This window comes from Nannobrachium achirus, assembly GCF_963921795.1.
Source record: "Nannobrachium achirus genome assembly, chromosome: 22".
NCBI lineage: Eukaryota > Metazoa > Chordata > Actinopteri > Myctophiformes > Myctophidae > Nannobrachium > Nannobrachium achirus.
In genome coordinates, this window is record NC_137829.1 from 36,463,624 (window position 1) to 36,485,660 (window position 22,037).

General features: G+C 42.6%; 1 protein-coding gene across 2 annotated transcripts in view; it reads left to right on the plus strand.

Annotated features, from left to right (window-relative positions):
• The window catches only part of adarb1b (adenosine deaminase RNA specific B1b), a 247,942-nt gene that overhangs the window by 184,756 nt on the left and 41,149 nt on the right, over window positions 1-22,037 (plus strand). For both annotated transcript variants that reach the window (XM_080753711.1, XM_080753712.1), the window contains exon 5: window positions 20,280-20,354. In XM_080753711.1, the coding sequence (XP_080609837.1) occupies window positions 20,327-20,354 (28 nt within the window). In that variant the 5' untranslated portion in view covers window positions 20,280-20,326. The remainder of the gene's footprint in view (window positions 1-20,279; window positions 20,355-22,037) is intronic.

A 22,037-nucleotide genomic window follows, 5' to 3' on the forward strand; every position in this document is an offset into this window, starting at 1 on the left:
TGTGTGTGTGTGTGTGTGTGTGTGTGTGTGTGTGTGTGTGTGTGTGTGTGTGTGTGTGTGTGTGTGTGTGTGTGTGTGACTCCCGAACTTGGGTCTCCCGCGTGAAAGTCCAACATCTTAACCACTAGACCAAAGAGACATGACTGAGGAGGCGATATTAGACTTGTGAGGCCATCAGGCTGAGGCAGTGAGGCAGCAAACATGTAGCTAAACATGCTCTACTAGAGGTTCGTCCCGCTACACCTTAACTCATCCAGTGCCAAAACCGAACATGTTCGTTTTTTTAAAACGTATTACATATGCCAAAACCGAACATGTTCGGTTTTTGAAAAAAAAAAAAAAAAAAAAAAAAAATTGAACATTTTAAAAAATAAATTTTTTTTTGGACCCCATCAAATCTAGTGAACATGATTTCAATCGCGATTTTGCATGTTCCACCCCCATACAACCCCATCTAACATACAGGGCAGCCATGTTTGTTTACATAACATGTAAAACATAATGGCGATTATCTCAAGAATGCCTGAACGGATTTCCAATCGGATTTTTTTGTTTGAAAGCTGTGAACAAACTGCACAAATCCACTCCAATGCAATCCAGGATTGCATTGGATTTTTTAGAGCTCATTCTTCTCTGTTTTTTCCCATGCATGAGGTGTGCAAGGTTTAATCATGGCTAAGTTCACGAAAATAAGGCTTCTAAAATGCTTGGTAGCCAATAGCTAACTTCAAGCCAACTTCATCCTCTTCCTGTACATGCACAAAGGAAAGTGTTCAGGCAAGTCATGGCTGCAGGGCTTCAGCAGAGCCATTTAGCTGCAACCTCTCCTCACCCCCCACCCTCACCAGAGCACTGGTCACCTACACACACACACACACACACACGCACTCTCTCCTTCTCCAACAACCCCTCCGGCTCTGCAGGCACCGGGGGGGGGATTCATAGCTACTCAGTCCTATGATTTATGACCGCACCTGAAGCCAGCCAGCAGTGTGTGTGTGTGTGTGTGTGTGCGCGTCCGTGTGTGTGTGTGTGTGTGTGTGTGTGTGTGTGTGTGTGTGTGTGTGTGTGTGCGCGTGTGTGTGTGTGCGCGCGTCCGCACTCCATGCATGTGTGCGAGAGATATCGGACAGAAAAGGATGAGTTGGGGAAAGGAAGGGTGTTGCAGAGTGGTGGGTGAGGGGGGTGAGGTGGGGGGTGCATGGGAAGGAGGGTTGAAAGGAAAAGGAAAAGACTAATGTGTGACTGAAAGAATGAGCGTCGGCGGTGGGACGTTATGAGAAGAGCTGAGCTCTTCTCAGTATGTGTGTGTGGATGGACTTATGCTGGTTATTTGAATTCCTTCCACAGTGATGGTAGCCCGGCGCGCACTGCGGAGTGCACTGTATGTAGCCAGGTGTGTCACAAGGGGGGGGGAAGTTACCATAGGGGAGTTACTAGGGCCCAAGGTGTAGGGGGCCTTAATTATTTTATACTTTAGCTATTGAAAAATAGCACATATACAAGCTGTAGATCTGCTATTTTTGAAAAGTTGTAAAAATGTGTGCAAATCTTTGAATATATGTATTTTTTAAGCGAACATTTGTACCTCAAATTTTGCTTCTGGGGGGTCCCTGGAGCTAAATATTGTGAGATCCGTGGCCACATACATATAATTTTGGGGGTCCTTCACATGAAAAGGTTTGAGGACCACTGACATAGAAACATAGGTTTTTAAAAAATCTTAAAAGGATTTGAAATATTCAAAGACAAATTTTAACAATTTTTCAAAAATAGCAGATCTACAAGCTCGCAGCACGGCACTCAGTGTCGCGCTGTGAGCTTGTATATCTGCCGTTTTTCAATAGTTAAAGCACAAAATAATGCGTTCCCAGTCTAAATGGGTTAAACCCCCTCCCCCTATGAAGAACATTCATGGGGGGCCCCGCAGTGAATCCTTGTACCCAGGGCTCAGAATTTGGTGCGACACCCCTGTGTGTGTGTGTGTGTGTGTGTGTGTGTGTGTGTGTGTGTGTGTGTGTGTGTGTGTGTGTGTGTGTGTGTGTGTGTGTGTGTGTGTGTGTGTGTGTGTGTGTGTGTGTGTGTGTGTGTGTGTGTGTGTGTGTGTGTGTGTGCGCGTGCGTGCACGTGTGCACTACACACACTTTACACCTTATACCTGTGCTTATTGCTCATCCCCCTACCCCTCCCTCCGCCCCCCTTTGACTGAACCTTGGCCGCTGCCAGCCCCCTCCAAAATGCAATCTCCCATAAAAAACCCATCAAATAAAAAATTCATATTGATACTCTGCAAACTCCCCCACACCTCACCCCACCTCCTCCTCCTCCACCCTGGCCCCCCCACCACCCAACCCCCCACACCCCACACCATCAGCCGTCCTGGATGATGAACGAGCGACTGTCAGATATTAAAGTCTGGAACACAATAAAAAGACGGATTCTCCCCTTTCTCCACCTCTCTCCATTTCCCCGGCCACAACTCACCGCTCTCAAGCTTTTACTAAAAAAATCCTGCCTGGTTTTGAGTGAAGTTAAAAGTCAGTCCACTGCTGTTCATTGTACACGTGACGTGATGACACTTCTCCTTCCCCTCCCCCTCTTTCTTTCTTTCTTTCTTTCTTTTTTTTTTTTTTTTTACACAGCGTGAATATGGGTTATATAATTGAGAAGATATATTGTTAGGGCTTATATACTGAATAATGCAGCTACTTGAAAAAGTTCGAATTTTATAGGTGTTTAAACTTTATTATGGAGACTTATGCTTATCCACAATTGAATTAATTATTATTATTGTTTTTTTTAATAATTTTTATCCCACGATTTTGCAACCCATTTTCACCCAGTGCCAATTGCCTATGTAATCCTGGGCTCTGCTCTCCCTCTGCCGCGCCTGGGGAGACAACGGACTGACCTCATGCTTCCTTCAATGCATGAGTAGTCCAAGTTGTTTCTTTTCACCTGACGGGGGATTTCCCCGGGATGGACGTATAGCGCGTGGAAAGAACACGTTATTTCAACCAGTTCCTTTCCCCTCCATCAGGCGCCCCGGCTGGCCAGGGGGAGGCATCATTGAGACCAGGATTACTGCATGTTTTTGTGAGGGTATCAACCCTAGGAGACACGGGCAGAACATGCAATATTCTCTGTTCCTACTGTAGCTTGTTGAGCTGAGTGTTTTTTTCTTTTAAAAGAGTCAAAAACATGTCAAGTATTCATATCGCGAGGCTGATCTGTTGCCGTGCAGAATCTCAGGCCTCCATATCAAGCTGACGAAGCTGACATTCAAATGGGCAGATTCAAACAAACAATGAGACCTGTGCATGCATAACATTTGGAGGTTGTAATTAAAAACATACAGTATGTGGGAAAACTCTGTACATATCTCATTTGCAGCAGGAGAAATACAGTAGAAATCCCATTAATTTTGTCAATATTGTGCCTTCCTATATAGAGACATCTTGAGCGGAGCAGTGTTCACTCTTTTTGTGACATTTCCCCTTCCCATGATTTTTAACACCTCACAGTCAAGGGCAGAGTTACGGCCCTGAAGATGTATGGGCCATATAAAGTTTACAGAAACGCGTGAAAAGAAAGTCGCTGCTTTTCAGCCCCCAAAGTAAAGTTTAAAAAGTGAAGGGGAAATGCTCTCCTCTCCCCCATGACCTACAGCAGGGGTCTTCAACATTTTCAGGCCAAGGACCCCTTAGTTGAAAGAGAGATGAAGCAGGGACCCCCACAACCTTTTCATAGATTCAATATAGTTTCATCGTTTGACAGCACAATCATAAGTATATTTTGGATTCATGTTAATGTGGGTTTTCAGATATTTAACCACTTGAACCGTCAATACTTAATAAACTTGACTTTTCACTGTACTTAGTCTGCTCTTTCCCCCCTCCAAACCTCTTTACCAAAAATAGCCGTTCTACAAGCTCACAACGCCTCGCAGCGCGAGCCGTTGTGAGCTTGTAGATCTGCTATTTTTGGCTAAAGTTCTCAGAATATGGATGCTAGGGTTCAAGGGGTTAATATAAAAAAGGTGAAAAAAAACAAGTTTCTATCACACAAAGATTTGGAGGACGCCCTGTAGTAACTCTGAGGACCCCCTAGGGGTCCCGGACCCCCTGTTGAAGACCTCTGATCTACAGTAACATCAATGTGCTCTTGTATAACACTCATAACCTCCAACTTGGGCTCCACTGAAGCTCCTCAGTGCCCACCCAGGTACAGTAGAAGTCTGAGGTAGTGCCGAGAGGCTCCCAGGTGTGTTCTTGTATGCATCTGAAGTAGGGCAGTGCAGAGAAAACTTTATAGTCACTTTGTAGTTTCTGATTATTATCACAAAACATACATGAGCCCTACAATATATACATTTTGACCATTTGAAAATAGCCGATCTGATATCTGGATCGGCTATTTTCAAAAGATTTTTTTATACATTTGAAAACTTGAATAGGACATTCTGCCTAACATTTTAATACCACTACCTTTGTACTTTTACTGAAGTAAAATTTTAATTCCGGTCTTTTGCATGTAACGGTTCTATATTTAAGCAATATTACATATAGGAACAAGCCCGAAGGGCAAATTCCGTTGGCAGCGCAGAATATCGACGATATGGCACACCCTCGAGTGTAATGTTGCGATTATACAACTGTTGCCCTTAAAAAAAACATGTCAACTTCATTTCATTGTAATTAACATATTCAATAGGAATTTGTAATTTTTTAATGCCAGTTATGCCACATTTAGTTACTATGTCCCTTAACTTCACATGAAAACTGCAAGCCTGGCCGCTAGCATAGTGTGGGGAGAGAGGAACGCTTCAGCTCTTTTGCGACCAGCACACAGCTGATTTATTTGCTTACATAATGCTAGTTATCATACCGGTCACATGATTGATTCAACCAATCAGATTGCTTTCTCGAAACTACCAGTTGTATAATGCAGTATTGATACTGTCACTTTAAAAAGTCATCTTAACTTTTTCTCTGCCATTTTAAACATAGCTGTAGTAAGCAGCTGCCAAATTGTCCTTACCTTTTAGCGTGGGCACGCGCACGCATCGTGCACAATCTGTGCGCGACTCATCTAGTAGACGTGTAGACTCGGTGACAAGCTTTCGAATACAAAAAACCCCATTGAAAAAGACATATCCGTTGCCACGCTGTATCTCTGCTTATCAGCCAGTGTTTACATGAAAAAGCATTGAAAAAAGCCAACTGTGCGCTATGGTAACACGTGGACACGTTCGCGCACAAAACGCACGATATGTGCGGGGATCATAATCCAGGCGTGTAGAGACTGGATCAAAGTTTCCAAACGCAAAAAACCGATTGAAAAACGAGCGTTCCATCGCCGAGTAGGTTTCTCTTCTGTTACACAGTAAACCAATGGAGGCGGGACTATGGCCCAGGCTCAGACTGGATACGGAAAGCTGGATCCGGTCCAGACCGGAAATGACCGGATACAGTTAGGGGGGCGGGCCTAAAGAGCCAGAATCAGCGAAAATCTGCGCTAATACTTTTAATCCTTTCATAATGATTAAAGCTAATTAAACTTTACGGGCTCTACGGGCATGGCAGCGCGGTACAGCGGGAAATCTACGGTCTCTACGGGGATCGCGAGGTATGAGTTAAAATAGGAGTTAATATTTTTATGATATAATTGTGGGAATGCGCAATTATAAGCCAATCAAATGAATTGACTGTACTTGGACTACTTACTGTACTGGTCAGCTGTTGTTGGGGGGCAAGGGGCAGATTACACTGTGACATGAGTTTCAGACTATTTCAGAACGTTTTCAGAGAGACCACGTGATCTACTGTATCATACTATTATAATTTCGGGGCGTGTCAGCAGGCCTTTAAGTAAAGAATGTGAGTACTTTTTCCACCACTGTCAGCAAAAACCTTCCTTGGATAAAGGCAAAAAGAAAAAAGTGATAATAACATAAATGACCTCAAGGATCATCAAGTATATTCCATAATAAAGAAAACAATAAATTCCTTGTTAATTCCATTCAAAACAATGTTGCGCTGCTGTCCTCGTAAAAAAAAAAGATTTTTCATTTATTCCTTCTTTGCCCTGGCATCGCTTGTAAAATAAAAGGCATTAACCCATTTAGGCCTAGAATTATTGAATGCCTTTAACCAGTGAAAAATAGCAGATATACAAGCTCACAGCGCGGCACCGAGTGCCGCGCTGCGAGCTTGTAGATCTGCTATTTTTTGAAAAAGTCGTGAAAATTTGTGCAAATCTTTGAATATATGTATTTTCAATTCTCAAATTTTGCTTCTGGGTGGTCCCTCCCTGGAACTAAATATTTTGAGATGCAGGTCCGTGGCCAAATACATATCATTTTGGGGGTCCTTCTCATGAAAAGGTTTGAGAACCACTGACATAGTAGTCTCTCAAGAACAGACTAACTGAGCTCCAGTTAAGTGAAAAGGACATTTTCTTTGACGATGGCTGGCCAGATTGCTGACATAGAAACATTGTTTTTTCAAAAAACCATAGAAGGATTCAAAAGACACTTATAGAATCGGGTCAAAATTCAAATTTTCACGATTTTTCAAAAATAGCAGATCTACAAGCTCGCAGCGCGGCACTCGGTGCCGCGCTGTGAGCTTGTATATCTGCTATTTTTCAATAGTTAAAGCATAAAATAATGATACACAAAATGTGTACCCGTTCTAAAGGCATTAAACCAGACATGAATTTGATCAATATGACTGTGAATTTCTCCCGTGCCTTAGGGACTGGAGCTATATAGACGCTGTGCGAAGGCAGTGCCATTATTGCCTCTAACTCTCAGCTGGGCTTCTGTATTGCTCCATTACCCACCAAGGCCTGGATCTGCCACTGCCAACATCCATGCCACCCCAGAGTGCCTGTCAGACCAAGGCAGTCAATTATACAGCCTGTCGGTCAAGCAAGTGGTGCGGGCACTAAGGACCCAGGATTTAGGGTGAGGCATTTGCCCAATGTCATTTTTTATTATTGATCATATGTAATGTCACTATGATCAAATGTATATTTAAATCCGACGCTCTCTCAGGTATAATGAGCTAACTTATTTCTTAGTTATGGGGAATTGTAACACCATTAAAATGTAATGCAAAAGTACAGTACATTATTACAGTTAATAACAATATTATTGAAATAGACGTTTTCTTTTTCTCTTAAATGATGCAGACACCTCGAATACAGCAATCTTTTGAAATGAAATTAAAGCTAGTGAGAAGAAGCAAAGATTTGTTAATCATATTACTCAAATTTGATTTGTGTAACACACTCACTATTATCCATTTGCTGTACAAATCATTGACTAAATGTATCAATTCAGAGCCTAAATACAAGACAGATTCTTAGTTGGGGAAAATGTGAAAATATTTGCCAAAACCTATGGCGGTGTTTGTCAGGGGTTTTCAAACCTTTTTGTCTCAGGGCACCCCATAAATATTTGTTTTCATCCGAGGGACCCCTACATTAAATCGTCGTTGTCGGGTGGAAACCTTGTATGTCCAAAACCTTCTCTTTTTGTGTTATTTTTGTGAAAATAGCCGATCTACAAGCACACAACGCCTCGCGATGTGAGGCGTTGTGTGCTTGTAGATCTGCTATTTTCACTACTTGTGTGACACTTTTGTATGATGAAGTAGGGCTTTTATTTGACCAAAAAACATACACATTTGAAACTTGGAGATACAAGGTTTTTGCCTGACAGTGACGATATTGATCATCTCCCAGCACCTTATATTTATAGCATATTTTAGCGATTATGTTATGATGAAAACATTGAGATAACAGCCATTTTGGTTAGTACTTCAAGTTTAAAATGATACTAAATATTTTTTGTTAGGGTTAGCCCTCAAAAATATTATCAAATTATCTCGCTGCACCCCTGGACTGCCGTCGCGGCACCCCAGGGTGCCCCGTCACCCACTTTGAAAACCCCTGATCTATGTTTTAGCTTCTGCAAGTTTAGCCCAAAATTAATACATTAACAAAGAGCAGGAATAAATAAAAACTAGAGATACCTGAAATCTACAAATAGTTTGATAATCGCAATCTTTATAGTTCTTTGTTATTGTTATAATAATCAATAAACTTTATAATAGTGTCTTTAAAAGTGATATTTAAACAACCTTTCTTTTGTACCATTACCGGCTACAGAACCGCTATGGTAATATCTGTAGGAACAATACATTTGTCACATTTTCCAGGGCAAAGAATTTATATTAAACAAAAAGCTTCGACATATCCATTACTGGGCATCCAAGCGACGCAATATTATGAGCCATATTTCAAAGAAAGGAGAAAGCTCAACCCCCCCAGTAAAAAGAAAAGAGGAAAAAACACATTCAAACACTAACACATGCAATGAATGCAAGCTATTCAGATCATGGTCATATCTTTTATGTCTGTGCACTTTAGGTTATTTAAACATATAAAGGAAACGTGTCAACATAGAAAGCGGACAAAACATACATTACAGATGTACAGTACAGTATGTAGGTATAAAAAAAATGAAGAATGACCGACTTTATGTATTAAAAAACAGTCGGCGTAGAAAGCATTCCACCTCAAAATCAACAAGCAAAGAAATCAAGAGCAAATAAACCTGACAAATGTATACGTGAACAGAAGCGAAAATGAATGCAGATCTCATCAAACCGTCATATCCCCATTACTGTCAGATTTGCTTCCGGGGGCAAATACATACTGTATGGATCTTTGGAGATAGTTGACAGAATCCACAACGTGACCAAGGCATGTACAGAATTCATGTCAATGTTCACAGGTGATAGATGCCATCATTGAGGCCAGTATAACAGCATTGTGGATGATTCAGACGGCCAGAGTTAGAATGGGAATGGGAAACTCTTATAGATATCTGTGTTTTCCAGTCCACATCTCTGGGTACGTACAGTTGGCTAATGTTGATGTTTGACGCCTGTAGTGGATTGTTTCCCTCAAAGACTCCTCTCTATTGGTATTGGGGTTCCATGCATCATATTGAAGCAATAGTGCAACACACCTGCCACAACTGGCTCTCTATTACAGTGAAACAAACACGTCTTCTTTTGCTGTGTGTAAGATTGTGGGGATACATTCCCAGGCACAGCAGCATGGCACCATGCCCCAAGTATAAAGCAGGAGCCATTCACCTTTTGAATGTGCTATCAACGTAATCTCTGTAAGCAAGAAGATATGTTTTTTCCCTATGGGCCGTGGTGGGACATGTTTAACGTGAATGTTTAGAACAGCTTTAAGAACAAAGCCATGGCATCCAACTGGAACACAAGATTAATGTCCCTTTTCTTTTCTTTTCTTTTCTTTTCTTTTCTTTTCTTTTCTTTTCTTGCCTTTATTTTCTTCTAGCTTTAATCAGATTTGACATTTTGGTAGAGTTACATCCTTGAAAATAAGAGGTTTCTTTTCAATTACTCTGGTTCACACATATAGTGTGACCACCTGTACATTCCTCAGATTAAACGTTGGGAGAAGCTGAGTGCCGTTTCTGATGATCTATAAAAAATGAAGAACCTTTTTGTTGAAATGACATGTCCTTACCACTTACAATGCACCTGACCTGGCTTTAAAATGAGACCAGTCAGTCAGAGGCCATCATCTTGTCAGGGGACCAATCATAATCAGTCATACTGTCAGCGGGCCAATTACCATGTCATTGGGACCAATTACAAATATATATTGGCCTCCCAACTTTTTGTTTGTATTGTCCCATGTACATCAATAGGGAACACGGTAATGAACAATTAATTATGTACAATATTTGACATTTAATCACTGATTAATCACATACCCCAGACAAATCTAACAACAACAATTGTTATGACTCACTAACACCACTAGTGTTACATTGTATCTTCTGTACTGTAGCTGTTAAAATGTGTTCATCATGAACACTAACGCTCGATTTATTCCATCAATTAAAACTCTGGATTTGACTCATGTGTGAGTGTGACATGGAATATTGGACCGTTGAGCCTTCAAACTTGAATCCCAACGGGTCGCTTGTTGTCATCAGTGGGTTGAAATGCTTGTGTGGACATTTTTTCTGCAGAACCTGAAGCTGTTGAAGTATTCTGGGCAGCCTACCCCTCGCTGTGTCCAACTACCTTTCTTAAGTTTGACTCCAGAACTTCATAACAGTCCGGTAACTCAACGCAGGGCTGACAGCGACGCTGTGCACACCACGACACGAAGCGTGTTTCCAAACTTTGAATTCTTGAAAGTTTGCCCTTCACTTGAGAGACAGGCTTTCAAATAGTGTCGAGCACTGAAGCCGTTATGGAATCCATCAGAAATTCAGATCTCCTTCGTTAGCTCGGTGTGGCCCCCCCACCCCCCCCCCCCCCCCCCAACCCCCGGGGGCCCTGGAGCGAAAGTTTTTTGTAGATTTTGTTACCCTTCCCCTAACCCCCCACTGTCCTTCAAGGGCAGCTTTGTCCACCGCCTGCTGTTTTAGAGGAGATAATGATACTCTTTTTTTACTTGGAATAGGATTGCATTTTTTTATATATATATATATATTTCTTTCCCACTCACCTCCACCTCTCCGTTCTCCTCTCTCCCGTACCCCCCCACCCTCTCCGCTCCGTCAGCGGTGCGTTGCCGATGCTATATCTCTCCGTCACAGTGCGGGCGAGGGATAAGAGACAAATCAAAAGCACCTTATTTCCCCTCAGTCCCCCTCTCGCTGTCCAGATTGAATTTGAGGGTTTTTCATTTTCTCTCTCGTCTGTCTCTCCCTGCCCACCTGTCCCCCCCCCCCCCGTCCTCTCCCAAACTCTGAATTACCTCAAACAAAGCCCCCTCTCGCCGCCTTGATGATGCAGTATCATTTATGCATGTGGTGGGAGATAGTGGGAAGCCCACGGCATCGAGAGAAAACCCTGCGTCAGCCAGCCGCGCGTGTCTTGAAAGGGTCACTTACTGGAACGCTATCAAGAGTTCACGCGCAGTGCATTTCTCAAGCCGCGTGATTTGCTCAAGCGTGAAAACCGTTGCGATTGGGTTTTGAGTGCCTCATCTTTCAATGTTAACTGGAATTAAGGGAATACTGTTATTATTATTATTATTATTATCTAGTGAGTAATGGATGCATAGGCGATTCTAGCCTCTTCCAGCAGGGGGTGCACGACCTCTATTACCTCATGCACGCGCGCGCAGCGCGCTCGCTTAAAAAAAAAGTGTAAAACAGGTGCTTCTTTTTCTAGACACCATATGTCTATCTATAGGATTTATTTACTTATTTTGCAGACAGAGGCAGCACAGCCAGGACATATAAAGCCAAACATCAAGTTAATCATCATTCATCAAGCAATCAAGCAGTCATTTACAGTGTCAAATAAGCATTTCACAAAAACAAATAGTAGACACATCCTTATTACACAATGAACTGCAGCCTCCGGGTTTTGGCACTTGCAAACCTTTCAATTATTTTCTGCACTTTAATTTTGTGTATTTTCTCAATCTGTAAAATGCCTATATCTGACACTCTTTTATCAGTCATGGTTGTCCGTAAATACGTTTTTAGTTGTCTCAAAGTAGAGAAACTGCGCTCATAACATAATAGACTATGCACTTGGAGGGAGTACAACAGCATTGTGTAAATAACAACAGTTGAGTCTGGAGTGGGGCTTGCTTGCTGTGGAGGAACCGGGGCCTCGGTCTCCGGCAACGGCGAGCCTTCCACAGTGATGTCGGTGGCTGGATCACTGCTGCTGCAAGCTCCGTCCACCTCCTCTGGTTCACGTTCATTAGCATTACTGTCAGTGTCGAGTGAACCCGTGTTCACATTTCCTGATGATGAATTATCGGTTGTGGCACTGGGTTTGCTCTTTTTTATAAAGAATTGGTCAATTGTCTTTGTAGTTCGTTTCGCCATTATTGCTGCTCTGCTGCTGTATCCATATTGTTTTAGGCGGGCGGAAACAGATAAGGAAATCACGGAATTGTGGGTCATCATATCAGAGAGTCACACAGCCGGCCAGCACAGGTGTCAATCTCACAGCCCACCCACAGTGCCTGCCAAGTCTGCCAACAGCGCCGTCGCCAAGCAAGCTGATAGGTCTTACATTGCAAGCAAGCAAGCTGAAATACTTGCCCCTCCACCTCTCTTTTTGCGCACATTTTACAAATCACGATCACTGTTTTATTTAATAATTATAAAATAAAGTTACATTACAAAAAAAAAAAAAAAGAAATGGCCGCCTGGCGGCCAGGGGGTGCACGTGCACCCTAGGACACCCCTTAAAATCGCCTATGAATGGATGTATATTATTACCCCATGAACCCTAGCTGTGAGCTTAAAGATCTGCTATTTTTTAGATTTAGTGTTTCCCCAATCTGGCTAACCATCGTCAAATAAAAGGGAACGCCCACTCTGTTTGTTCCTCTTCATCTGTTGCGTAGCATCAGATAGTCTGTCTTGAGAGATTACTGTTTCCCAAACAGTAGATCTGCTATTTTCACTAGTTTGGTAGCCTGGCAAGCAAACCTCATACTGTGCATTCACTCACTCGTTCCTTCCAACAATAGGAGTCTGGACTTTGGCCTATAGGCAGCTTGAAAAGTGGGCGGGAGTACTTGCCTTGACAGACAGACTCCTCTAACCAATCAGCGTAGCCAAACATCTGTCATCACAGTGCAGCCAGTCTAGCCATAAATAATAACTCCTGCAGAGTGATTTTAAAAGAAACTAAAAGGTCTCTACAGGAGTTATAATGTATGGCTACAGCCAGACGGAAGAACGGCAAACAAGCATGTATTTTCGGCCTATGAACTCCACTAGCGCATACTCCTGTTCCTTTTTAATTGTTGTAATTGATTCCAACTCTGAAATAACTACACTTATTGCTTGTTTTATCGTTTCAGTGTTACACTGTTATCGTATTCAACTGTTACACTTGTTGCATCGAGGGCAGCCATTGTTGTTCTGAAAATGCCGCAGCATGCATTTACGTCACCATCTACACATGGACCAATCACCAATCAGGGGAAGCTATTAACTTGTGCGGACAGCAGTTGAAACGCAGTCACTGATCAGAAAATGATCGGGCCAATTTCTCATACTCCCTGCCTACGCTGAAGTCCAAACCTGATTCCTGGGGAAGGAATGAGTGAACGCAGTATCAGGGATGGCCCGCCAGGCTACTAGTTTGGGTCCCGTGCAAACGTCTAATATCTGTTTTGGGTGTCGACCTGAAAAGTTTGGGAACCACTGGTGTAGAGGGAAAACATAGTTTACCAGATCAGATATAGAGCCGACCTCGGTAATATAAGTATTAGTTAACTAATTATAGAGGGTTTATGTGTTTGTTGTTAAAGAAAAAACAAAACAAAATTCACTTCCCTAAAGAGAGAGAGTTCACCCCCAAAATGAGTTTTTTTTTCTATCTACACACCCATAGAGACTTGAATTCATGGATATGTTTTGTTTTTTGTCGCATTCCTAAGCCAATAATTTGAGGAGACTCTTTGTGTCTCCATAGGGAACAAAGCAGACTCTATGTGTCTCCATAGGGAACAAAGCAGACTCTATGTGTCTCCATAGGGAACAAAGCAGGCTCATTGTGTCTCCATAGGGAACCACTGCTGGCCATCAAATTATTGTCTAAGGAATTCGATGAAAACTAAAAAAATTCAATTCAAGTCTCTATGGGGTGAGTAATCGATAGGAAAAAAACGTTTTTGTGTTTCTGTAAACTATCCCTTTAACATTTGGTTGTTACAAACTCATTCACACGATTCTGTTATTAAAGACACAGACCAAATTTTTGATATACAAAGTAGGCAAAGTTTTAGCAATCCATAGCAATGAGCAAATAAGGAAGGTATCAATTATAGTAACGTTAATGTATGACTTTGTAACAAATAAGTACTTCCACTTGAATACATTACAACACTACTGAAGATATGCAGTAGTGATATATAGCATCCGAATGCTTTTTATTCTTGTGGAGGTTACAGGGAACTCGAAATCAATAGAACAGGGAGGACAAACTAAATCACAGACTGATTGCCTATATCTTGTCCCACTGAAAAGGCAGCGCGCTGACATCAGAACTGAAGTAACGGCAAAGGTCCTCTTTGCGCTGCTTGCTTGGCTTCAATTGTCTTGTTACATTAGTGGTGCGTAGAGATGGGACGAAATGAAAATTTCATATCACGATTATTGTTACCAAAGAAATCCCAATTTACGATATCATCCATTATCCTGGGGCGGAATGTTTGCCAAAAAAATAGCAGATCTACAGGTCGCAAAAGAGATTTGGTAGAGAGTGAAAAAAAAAGACGCATATTATGTAGTACGTTTTTCCAATAGAGGGTTTAAGTGGTACCGGATATGCAGCTCGGCAAATAAAAGGTGAATTGATCCCAGTGCATGACGGAGGACGATATCACAATAAATTAAACCTCCACGATACGATTATCGTGAGTGTTTTTTTTTTCTTTTTTCACAATATTCATAATATCGCTTATCGTCCCATCCCTAGTGGTGCGTGGCATCCAGGCAGGGACGTGCTGGCCATTGGGAAAAGCGGGACAACTCCCGAACGGCCGGTTCATTCCCGGCCGGTCCAGGCCGGCCATTAGGAAAAAATTAAACCGTTTGCACAAAAGTAAAAATGTAACTGTTTGCACAAAAGTAGTGAAAACAGCAGATCTACAAGCACACAGCGCCTCGCGGTGCGAGGCGTTGTGTGCTTGTAGATCGGCTGTTTTCACAAAATAATTTTTTAAATGATAAATACAAAACAAACGGTTTTGGACATAGAAGGTTTCCACCCGACAACGACGAAATATAACTCATGTAATTGTCCCACTGGCTTGTCACTTGTCATGATCTGAAATGGCAAATCTTTGAGTAGCAGCAGCGCTATAGAGAGAGATCTCTCTATAGCGCGCAATGAGGGCCTCTCCAACTCTTTTTTCCCGGGCTGAATCAGGGGCCCAGCACGTCCCTGCATCCAGGCTTGTTGTAGATCAGGGTCTTGTCTCCATCTTTTGGGGACAGTGTCGTGATTGGGTCCTTCCTGGCTGCTCGCTGCCACCCTTCCCCGGCGCCGGAGCCCTGGAAAATGAGAAAATAACAACAGAATACCAATGGAGGCTGTTTTTTTTTTTTTTTTTTGATATATGAGACCCTTGATGACTTGTAGTCATTTAGCCAACCATTTGTCACTTTCCAAATAGAGCACTGCTTCAAAAGCTATGAACAGAGACTCGTAGCATCCAAAAAGCAAAAGCAAATCACTCAAGTGCCTTTAGGTATTTCTCTTTTAAAAGCTCGTAAATTGCTCTACAGGTTTCTGGGACAAGTTGCTGAATTCACTAGTTTGCAAATCCCGCCCCATTCTGCCCTGTTACTATGATGGGACATTTGACCCTGGGCAGATTGTTTTTATAGTGGCAGTGAATGGGATTTTTTTATGTTTTCATAGCCTCATTACAGCTATATAAATTACCAAAGGAAAAACATCTAGGTGATATTAATAAAAAGGGAAGACTAAGGTACAGTAGTTACATTGCAAAACAGGGGGTTTCCCCGAAAATATATGTTTTAATTTGTTTAATCCCAGTGGGACAGAATCACTATTGCAGATTCTTTTATAGTGGAAGTGGATGGGATTTTTTTTTCCTTCATAGCCTCATTACAGCTATATAAAGTACCAAAAAAAACACATCTACGTGATATTAATAAAAAGGGAAGAAAAAGGTACAGTAATTACATAGCAAAACAGTAATTTCCCCCCGAAAATATATGTTTTAATTAGTTTAATCCTCTGGATCAGAGAGAGAATAGAAATAGAAAAAGAAAGCGCATTGCATCTTGGGTAGGAAGAGGACAGGCTGATTATAGTTCTCCTCACATAATAGGCTGGCTTTTCGTAATTCTGCCCATTTAAATTATATGTACCCAATCGTGACTCTTAGACCATTGATAAGGTCCATGTGAACTAGTTTGTTGAAGCTTATTCGTTATGATGAGCGAGATCGTTTGCCGTCGCTATCACCTCGCGCGGCCGTACCGGGCGAACTCCGTGTCGCGCAGTGCGGACAGTTCTTGAAAGACACATTCAACATTCTCCACTGCACAAACTCCACCCCCGATAGCAAAAAGTGAATGGTTTTTTCTGGTTGGCCAGTCAGGGAGTCTCAGGGACCAATCAGAAGGCTGACAAACGGTGAATTGTAGATACTCCCACTGGGAACTAGGAAGAAAGCCTTTTTTTTCCACCTTTTTCTTTTTTAAATTGTATTCATTCAATCCTTTATTATGTCATTGTCGGGTGGAAACCTTGTATGTCAAAAACCGTTCGATTTGCATTTATCATTTTAAAAATGATTGAAACTAGTGAAAACAGCCGATCTACAAGCACACATCTGCTGTTTTCACTACCTTTGTGCGACGGCCTTGTATGACGAAGCAGGGCTTTACTTTGCGAAAAAAAACATACACGTTTGAAACTTACGAGGTTTCTGCCCGACAGTGACGATTAGTACAATTCAGATACAAGGTCTACTAATATGATTTAAACCCAAGAAAGCACTATGGCTTGTTTACTTTGGGGTCCTTTGTACTCAATTAATTGAGACATTTAACATAAGCCTTCCCCTGTAATTAACCCTTTCAGTGCCCAGAATCACCACTAGAGGGCGCCCAATGGCCATAGAATCCACCATAGACATACACTGTATATGCACAAGCCGTGCGCAGCCATGACGCGCCTGAACACTTTCCTTTGTGCATGAACAGGAACAGGATGAAGTTAGCTTGAAGTTAGCTATTGGCTACCAAGCATTTTAGAAGCCCTATTTTCGGCGATTTAGCCGTGATTAAACCTTGCACACCTCATGGATATGCATGGAACAGAGAAAATGAGCTCTAAAGATCCTGGATTGCATTGGAGTGGATGGCAAATATCGGCGGCGCGACGCTCTCGCGGGCCGTGTAAACAGATGACGGCTGGCGGCCCGGCTCGAAAATTAAAAAAAAAAAAAAAAAAGCCGAACTAGTTCGGGATTGGCACCCCGAACGTTAATAAGGTCCAAACTATCCCGAACTAGTTCGGGATAGGCACAATAAGAGTTAAGCAAGCAAATAATTTCATCAACAAGAAATACCACCTCCTGGTATGGAGTTATTTCCTCTCACGCAGGAGCAGAACAGTGCCATCTGTTGACCATCAGCTGTATGTACGGTGTGTTGGCAGAGCAACGTTAGCCAATGCAAATTGATCTGATCGGTCACTGTAGTCAAAGTTAGTCCTTCAAATAATCCTTATAATGACATCTTTATATTGTAATTATATGACAGGTAAATACAGTCCAAGGTTTATGAATTTCGCTCAGCTCATAAACAACTATTTCTGATAAGAAAGATTGGCTAAATGTCAGTTACAATATGTTACCCAGACAATGATGCCGCGTGTTCTTTGGGATTGAATAGCCGCTCACCTCGCTCATTCACGGACAGCCACTACTAGCCACAACACGCTGCAATTCTCAGTGCAGCCCGCCCAATAGATTGGAACTGCTCTCAGAGATGCTTAGATATTCATGACCGAGGAGGCGGCCCCGTCCAAAAATCTAAACCGACAGGCGGGTTGAAAAGTGGCAAATTTCAGCCACAGGAGCAACTGGCTAAGACGATATTTAGTGCAAAACCAGCCTTGTGAGAAGGTGTAGCATGCACTGCCGAGGTGTGCAGCACCTGCAGGGGCTTCACAAAGGGGTGGAAAGTGGGACTGAGTTACCAGGGCCCAAGGTGGAGGGGCCTTAATTATTTTATACTTTAACTATTGAAAAACAGCAGATGTACAAGCTCACAGCGCCGCTGCGAGCTTGTAGATCTGCTATTTTTGAAAAGTCGTGAAAATGGGTGCAAATCTTTGAATATATGTATTTTTTTTTTAAACAAACATTTGTAACTAAAATTTTGCTTCTGGGGGGTCCCTGCAACTAAATATTTTGAGATGGGGTCCGTGGCCGAATACATATCATTTTGGGGGTCCTTCACATGTTTGAGCACCACTGACATAGAAACATAGGTTTTTCCCAAAAAAAAAAGGATTTGAAATATTCAAAGAAAATGTCAAGTTTTTTTTCAATAGTTAAAGCGTAAATAATGCTTCCCCAGTCTAAATGGGTTAAACCTCCTCCCCCCTATGAAGAACATCCACGGGGGGGCCTGCAAATGGATCCTTGTACCCAGGGCCCAGAATTTGGTGCGACACCCCTGGGGGTGTGGCACGCGCTGCCGAGCTGTGCAGCGGTGGAGGGAGGCCACCTGGACCAAAGTTTGGCCGCCGCTACCCGAGACAAATTACCCTCATCTCCCACGCCGTCCTGGACTCACTCTCTCGCCCGTCGTCCCTCCCAACACCCCACCTTTTCATTTTCAATTATGGGCTTGGAATATGAATCTTTAATAGGGTGATAATTGTGCTAGCATATTTGCAGTCACCCACCATTAGCCTAGATTAATTAGCCCATTTAGTTTAGCTTAAGAAAGTGTCGCGCAGAGGAATGGCCCACCGATGAACGGCAGAGAGAGAGAGAGAGAGAGAGAGAGAGGGAGAGAAGGAGAGAGGGAGAGAGGGAGAAGTAGAATCAGCACAATCTGCTTCATATCATAATGTCATCTCTCTGTCTGTCTGTCTCTCTCTCTCTCTCTCTCATTCTTTCTCTCCTCCTCCTCTGCCTTTCTCCTTTCTCCACCTCCGTTTCTCTGATTCAGTCGTCTTTCTCTCATATTTTGGGCTTTGCTAGGCAGTAATAGTAAAAGTGATCAGTCCCGACCCCATATAATGACGCACATTATACGCCTCTTTTTTTCTCATACACTATGGTAAGGGTGGCCTAACTGATTGCCATATTGCTCAGTCAAATCATATCACATTGAACAATGGCCAAAGATCTCAAAATCCAGTTGAGAAATTAATGACCGTAAAATAATATATATATAGGGAGCACATATTCATTTAAGGGCTGTCAAATGTTTTATGTATGTAAGAACATTCTTTGGCTCTTGAAAATTTGGTGGAAATAAGCCCTTGTTGGTGGACTGTATAGCCTGATTTCTTCCCCCGTCGTACTCCGGCGACGCGTTGTGTGCTTGAAGATCAGCTAGTTTTGGCATGCAAAACTCTGTTTCAAGATGTAGTATTTAATTATCGATTTGAGCGCTATATGCTGACACACTATGAATATTGAAAATAGCAGGTCTACAAGCTCAAGAGGTGTCGAATCGCAACGTGTTGTGAGCTTGCAGAGATTTTGGCATGGGTAAAATTGGTTAAACATAACACTATGGTGCGTGCGTGCGTGCTCTGAGCAGCAAAGTGGTTGTGTCACTAGCTGTATACCTCCCAGCTCGAGGTGGGAAATTAGGTCTAATCGGAGGGGTATTAAAATCACCAAAGTCTTCTCCTGTCTTTAGGGCCTGTCAGCCATGGCCCATTCTCTCACCTTGAGTTCTCACAACCCCTGATTATATATATTCATCAAAGTCTTTGCTGTGTGTATGCGCGTGCGTGCGTTTGTGCGTGCACGCGTGTGATCATCAGTACCCCCTCATTGCAAGTCTGTTTGTGCGTGCATGAGCTCAGACCCTCTACGATGTGTGTGTGTGTGTGTGTGTGTGTGTGTGTGTGTGTGTGTGTGTGTGTGTGTGTGTGTGTGTGTGTGTGTGTGTGTGTGTGTGTGTGTGTGTGTGTGTGTGTGTGTGTGTGTGTGTGTGTGTGTGTGTGTGTGTACACTGCTATGATTGATTGATTGATTGAAGACTTTATTAGAGGTTTGCATAGGAAAGGGTACAGGACAGTAACAGGTCACTGGTACAAGGTCTACTAAAATGAGAAACACCACAAGAAAGCGTTTTTGGGCTTGTTTCAATTGGGGTCCCTTTTTGCAACTCATACTCATACAACATTAATAAATGACAGACAAATAAAACACAGCACTGTGCAGAAAATATCATCAAAAGACAGTGAGAAAACAACGTAAAAAAAATAAATGGTATTTACAGTAGGAAGGTCAGGGGGAGGTAAGGATTTATTTTTATCAGTTTCGTGTTGCAGTCGCCTGTAAGTGAACTTTTCAGAGCTGATTTAAAGGAGGGCAGGGATTTTACACTCCTTTAAGGCCCGTCGGTAGGGCGTTCGTCATTGTGGTGCGCGTGGTGTCCTGACTGGCCACGTTTACCCATCATCCTCATGGCTGTTCTCTCTCTCTCTGTGCAGGTGGAGTGGGAGCCAGGCTGCTCCCAGGTCAGAACAAACCCTTCACCATGGATGTGGACGAGGAGGAGAACATGAGTGAGTGGATTCTTCACCATGCGTCTGTCTGTCTGTCTGTGTGTCTGTCTGTCTGTCTGTCTGTCTGTCTGTCTGTCTGTCTGTCTGTCTGTCTGTCTGTCTGCCTGCCTGCCGCCGACTTCTTCCACGAGTTTCCCCTCAGGGAGCAAGACATCTCTTTCTCTGTATGCATGCATGTCCAACTTGTCTTTTTACCCCCCAATCACTGTGTCCCTCTCTCTCCTCCTCCTGTCTTACTCTGATCGGTGTGCTGAAATAACCCTCTTGTTAACTGCAGTATCACACAATCATATCATAATTTATCTTTATGTTTTTGATTTTTTTCAAATACTCACATTACATGTGAATGTTGCTTTTACTTTAAGTTTATGAAAATATCTGTTGATTGTCTGTCCGCCATCTGTCGTCTGTCTGCAATTTGCTGCCACTAAACAGTGTCGCCACCATGGTAACCGCCACTTGTTGAAACAATGCCCTAATTTGGAGACGACTGACATCACTGACTGACATCACGGAACACCATATATGGCCATAAACGGGTGAAACAGTGCCCAAATTTGGAGATGACTGACATCACTGATACGTCTTTAATCCTACGATCCTACGAGCCGATACTTTCACCTCAGTACACAACACAACTACAGGACTAGTGTTTTGATAATTATACAAATTCGACTCCATAATCTGACACTTTGCATGCACTGGTTCTACCTTTTTAGTAAGAAAACATAGTTTTGTGTTGTCATCTGGTGCATTGGCCATTGTCTGTTCATCAATGTGTCCCTGTGTGTGCATGAGCATGGCTGTGAGCTATTTGGTGTGTCCTTACCTGAACCACTGTCTCTCTCTCTCTCTCTCTCTCTCTCTCTCTCTCTCTCACACACGCACACACACACGCACACGCGCACACACACACACACACACACACACACACACACACACACACACACACACACACACTCATGTATACCTACACTTATACAAGCACGCACAATATAAAAACTTTGTAAGGAGAAACAAATCATTCCATCTGAAAAGCTTCAGGTGATATATTCCACAGATACTGTACCTCCACTTTAATTTTAAAATCCTCCTCTCTCTGTTCAATTCAACTTTAATTAGACGTCTTGGCAGAATTCAGCAATGGAGCAGAAGGAGTCAGATGGGATAAGAATGAATGTCTTGGCTCGCAGCTTCCACCGTACTGAACTCACATTCAAACCGGGCTGCCAGTGCCCAACCTGAAATGAGAAAAACAGAACAGTTGTCATTGTCACTTGCGTACTGTCTTTTCAATGGAAGACAGGTAACAGTGTGACGCCAACGTTTCCCAGAGCCCAGGGGTGAATATCACTCCTTATTTGTTATGTCTTTCAAACACAGTCTCTTTGTGAGTAGGGATGGGATGAAACGTGATATTATCGTTTATCGTGATAAAAAACACTCAATAATCGTATTGTGGAGATTTAATTTATCGTGATATCGTCCTCTGTCATGCACTGGGATCAATTCACCTTTTTCTTTGCTGAGCTGCATATCTGGTGCCACTTAAACCCTCTATAATTGGTAAAAGCTACAGTATTTTCTGGACTATAAGGCGCACCTGACTATAAGGCGCACTGTCAATGAATGGTCTATTTTCAAACTGTTTTCATATATAAGGCGCACCTGACTATAAGGCGC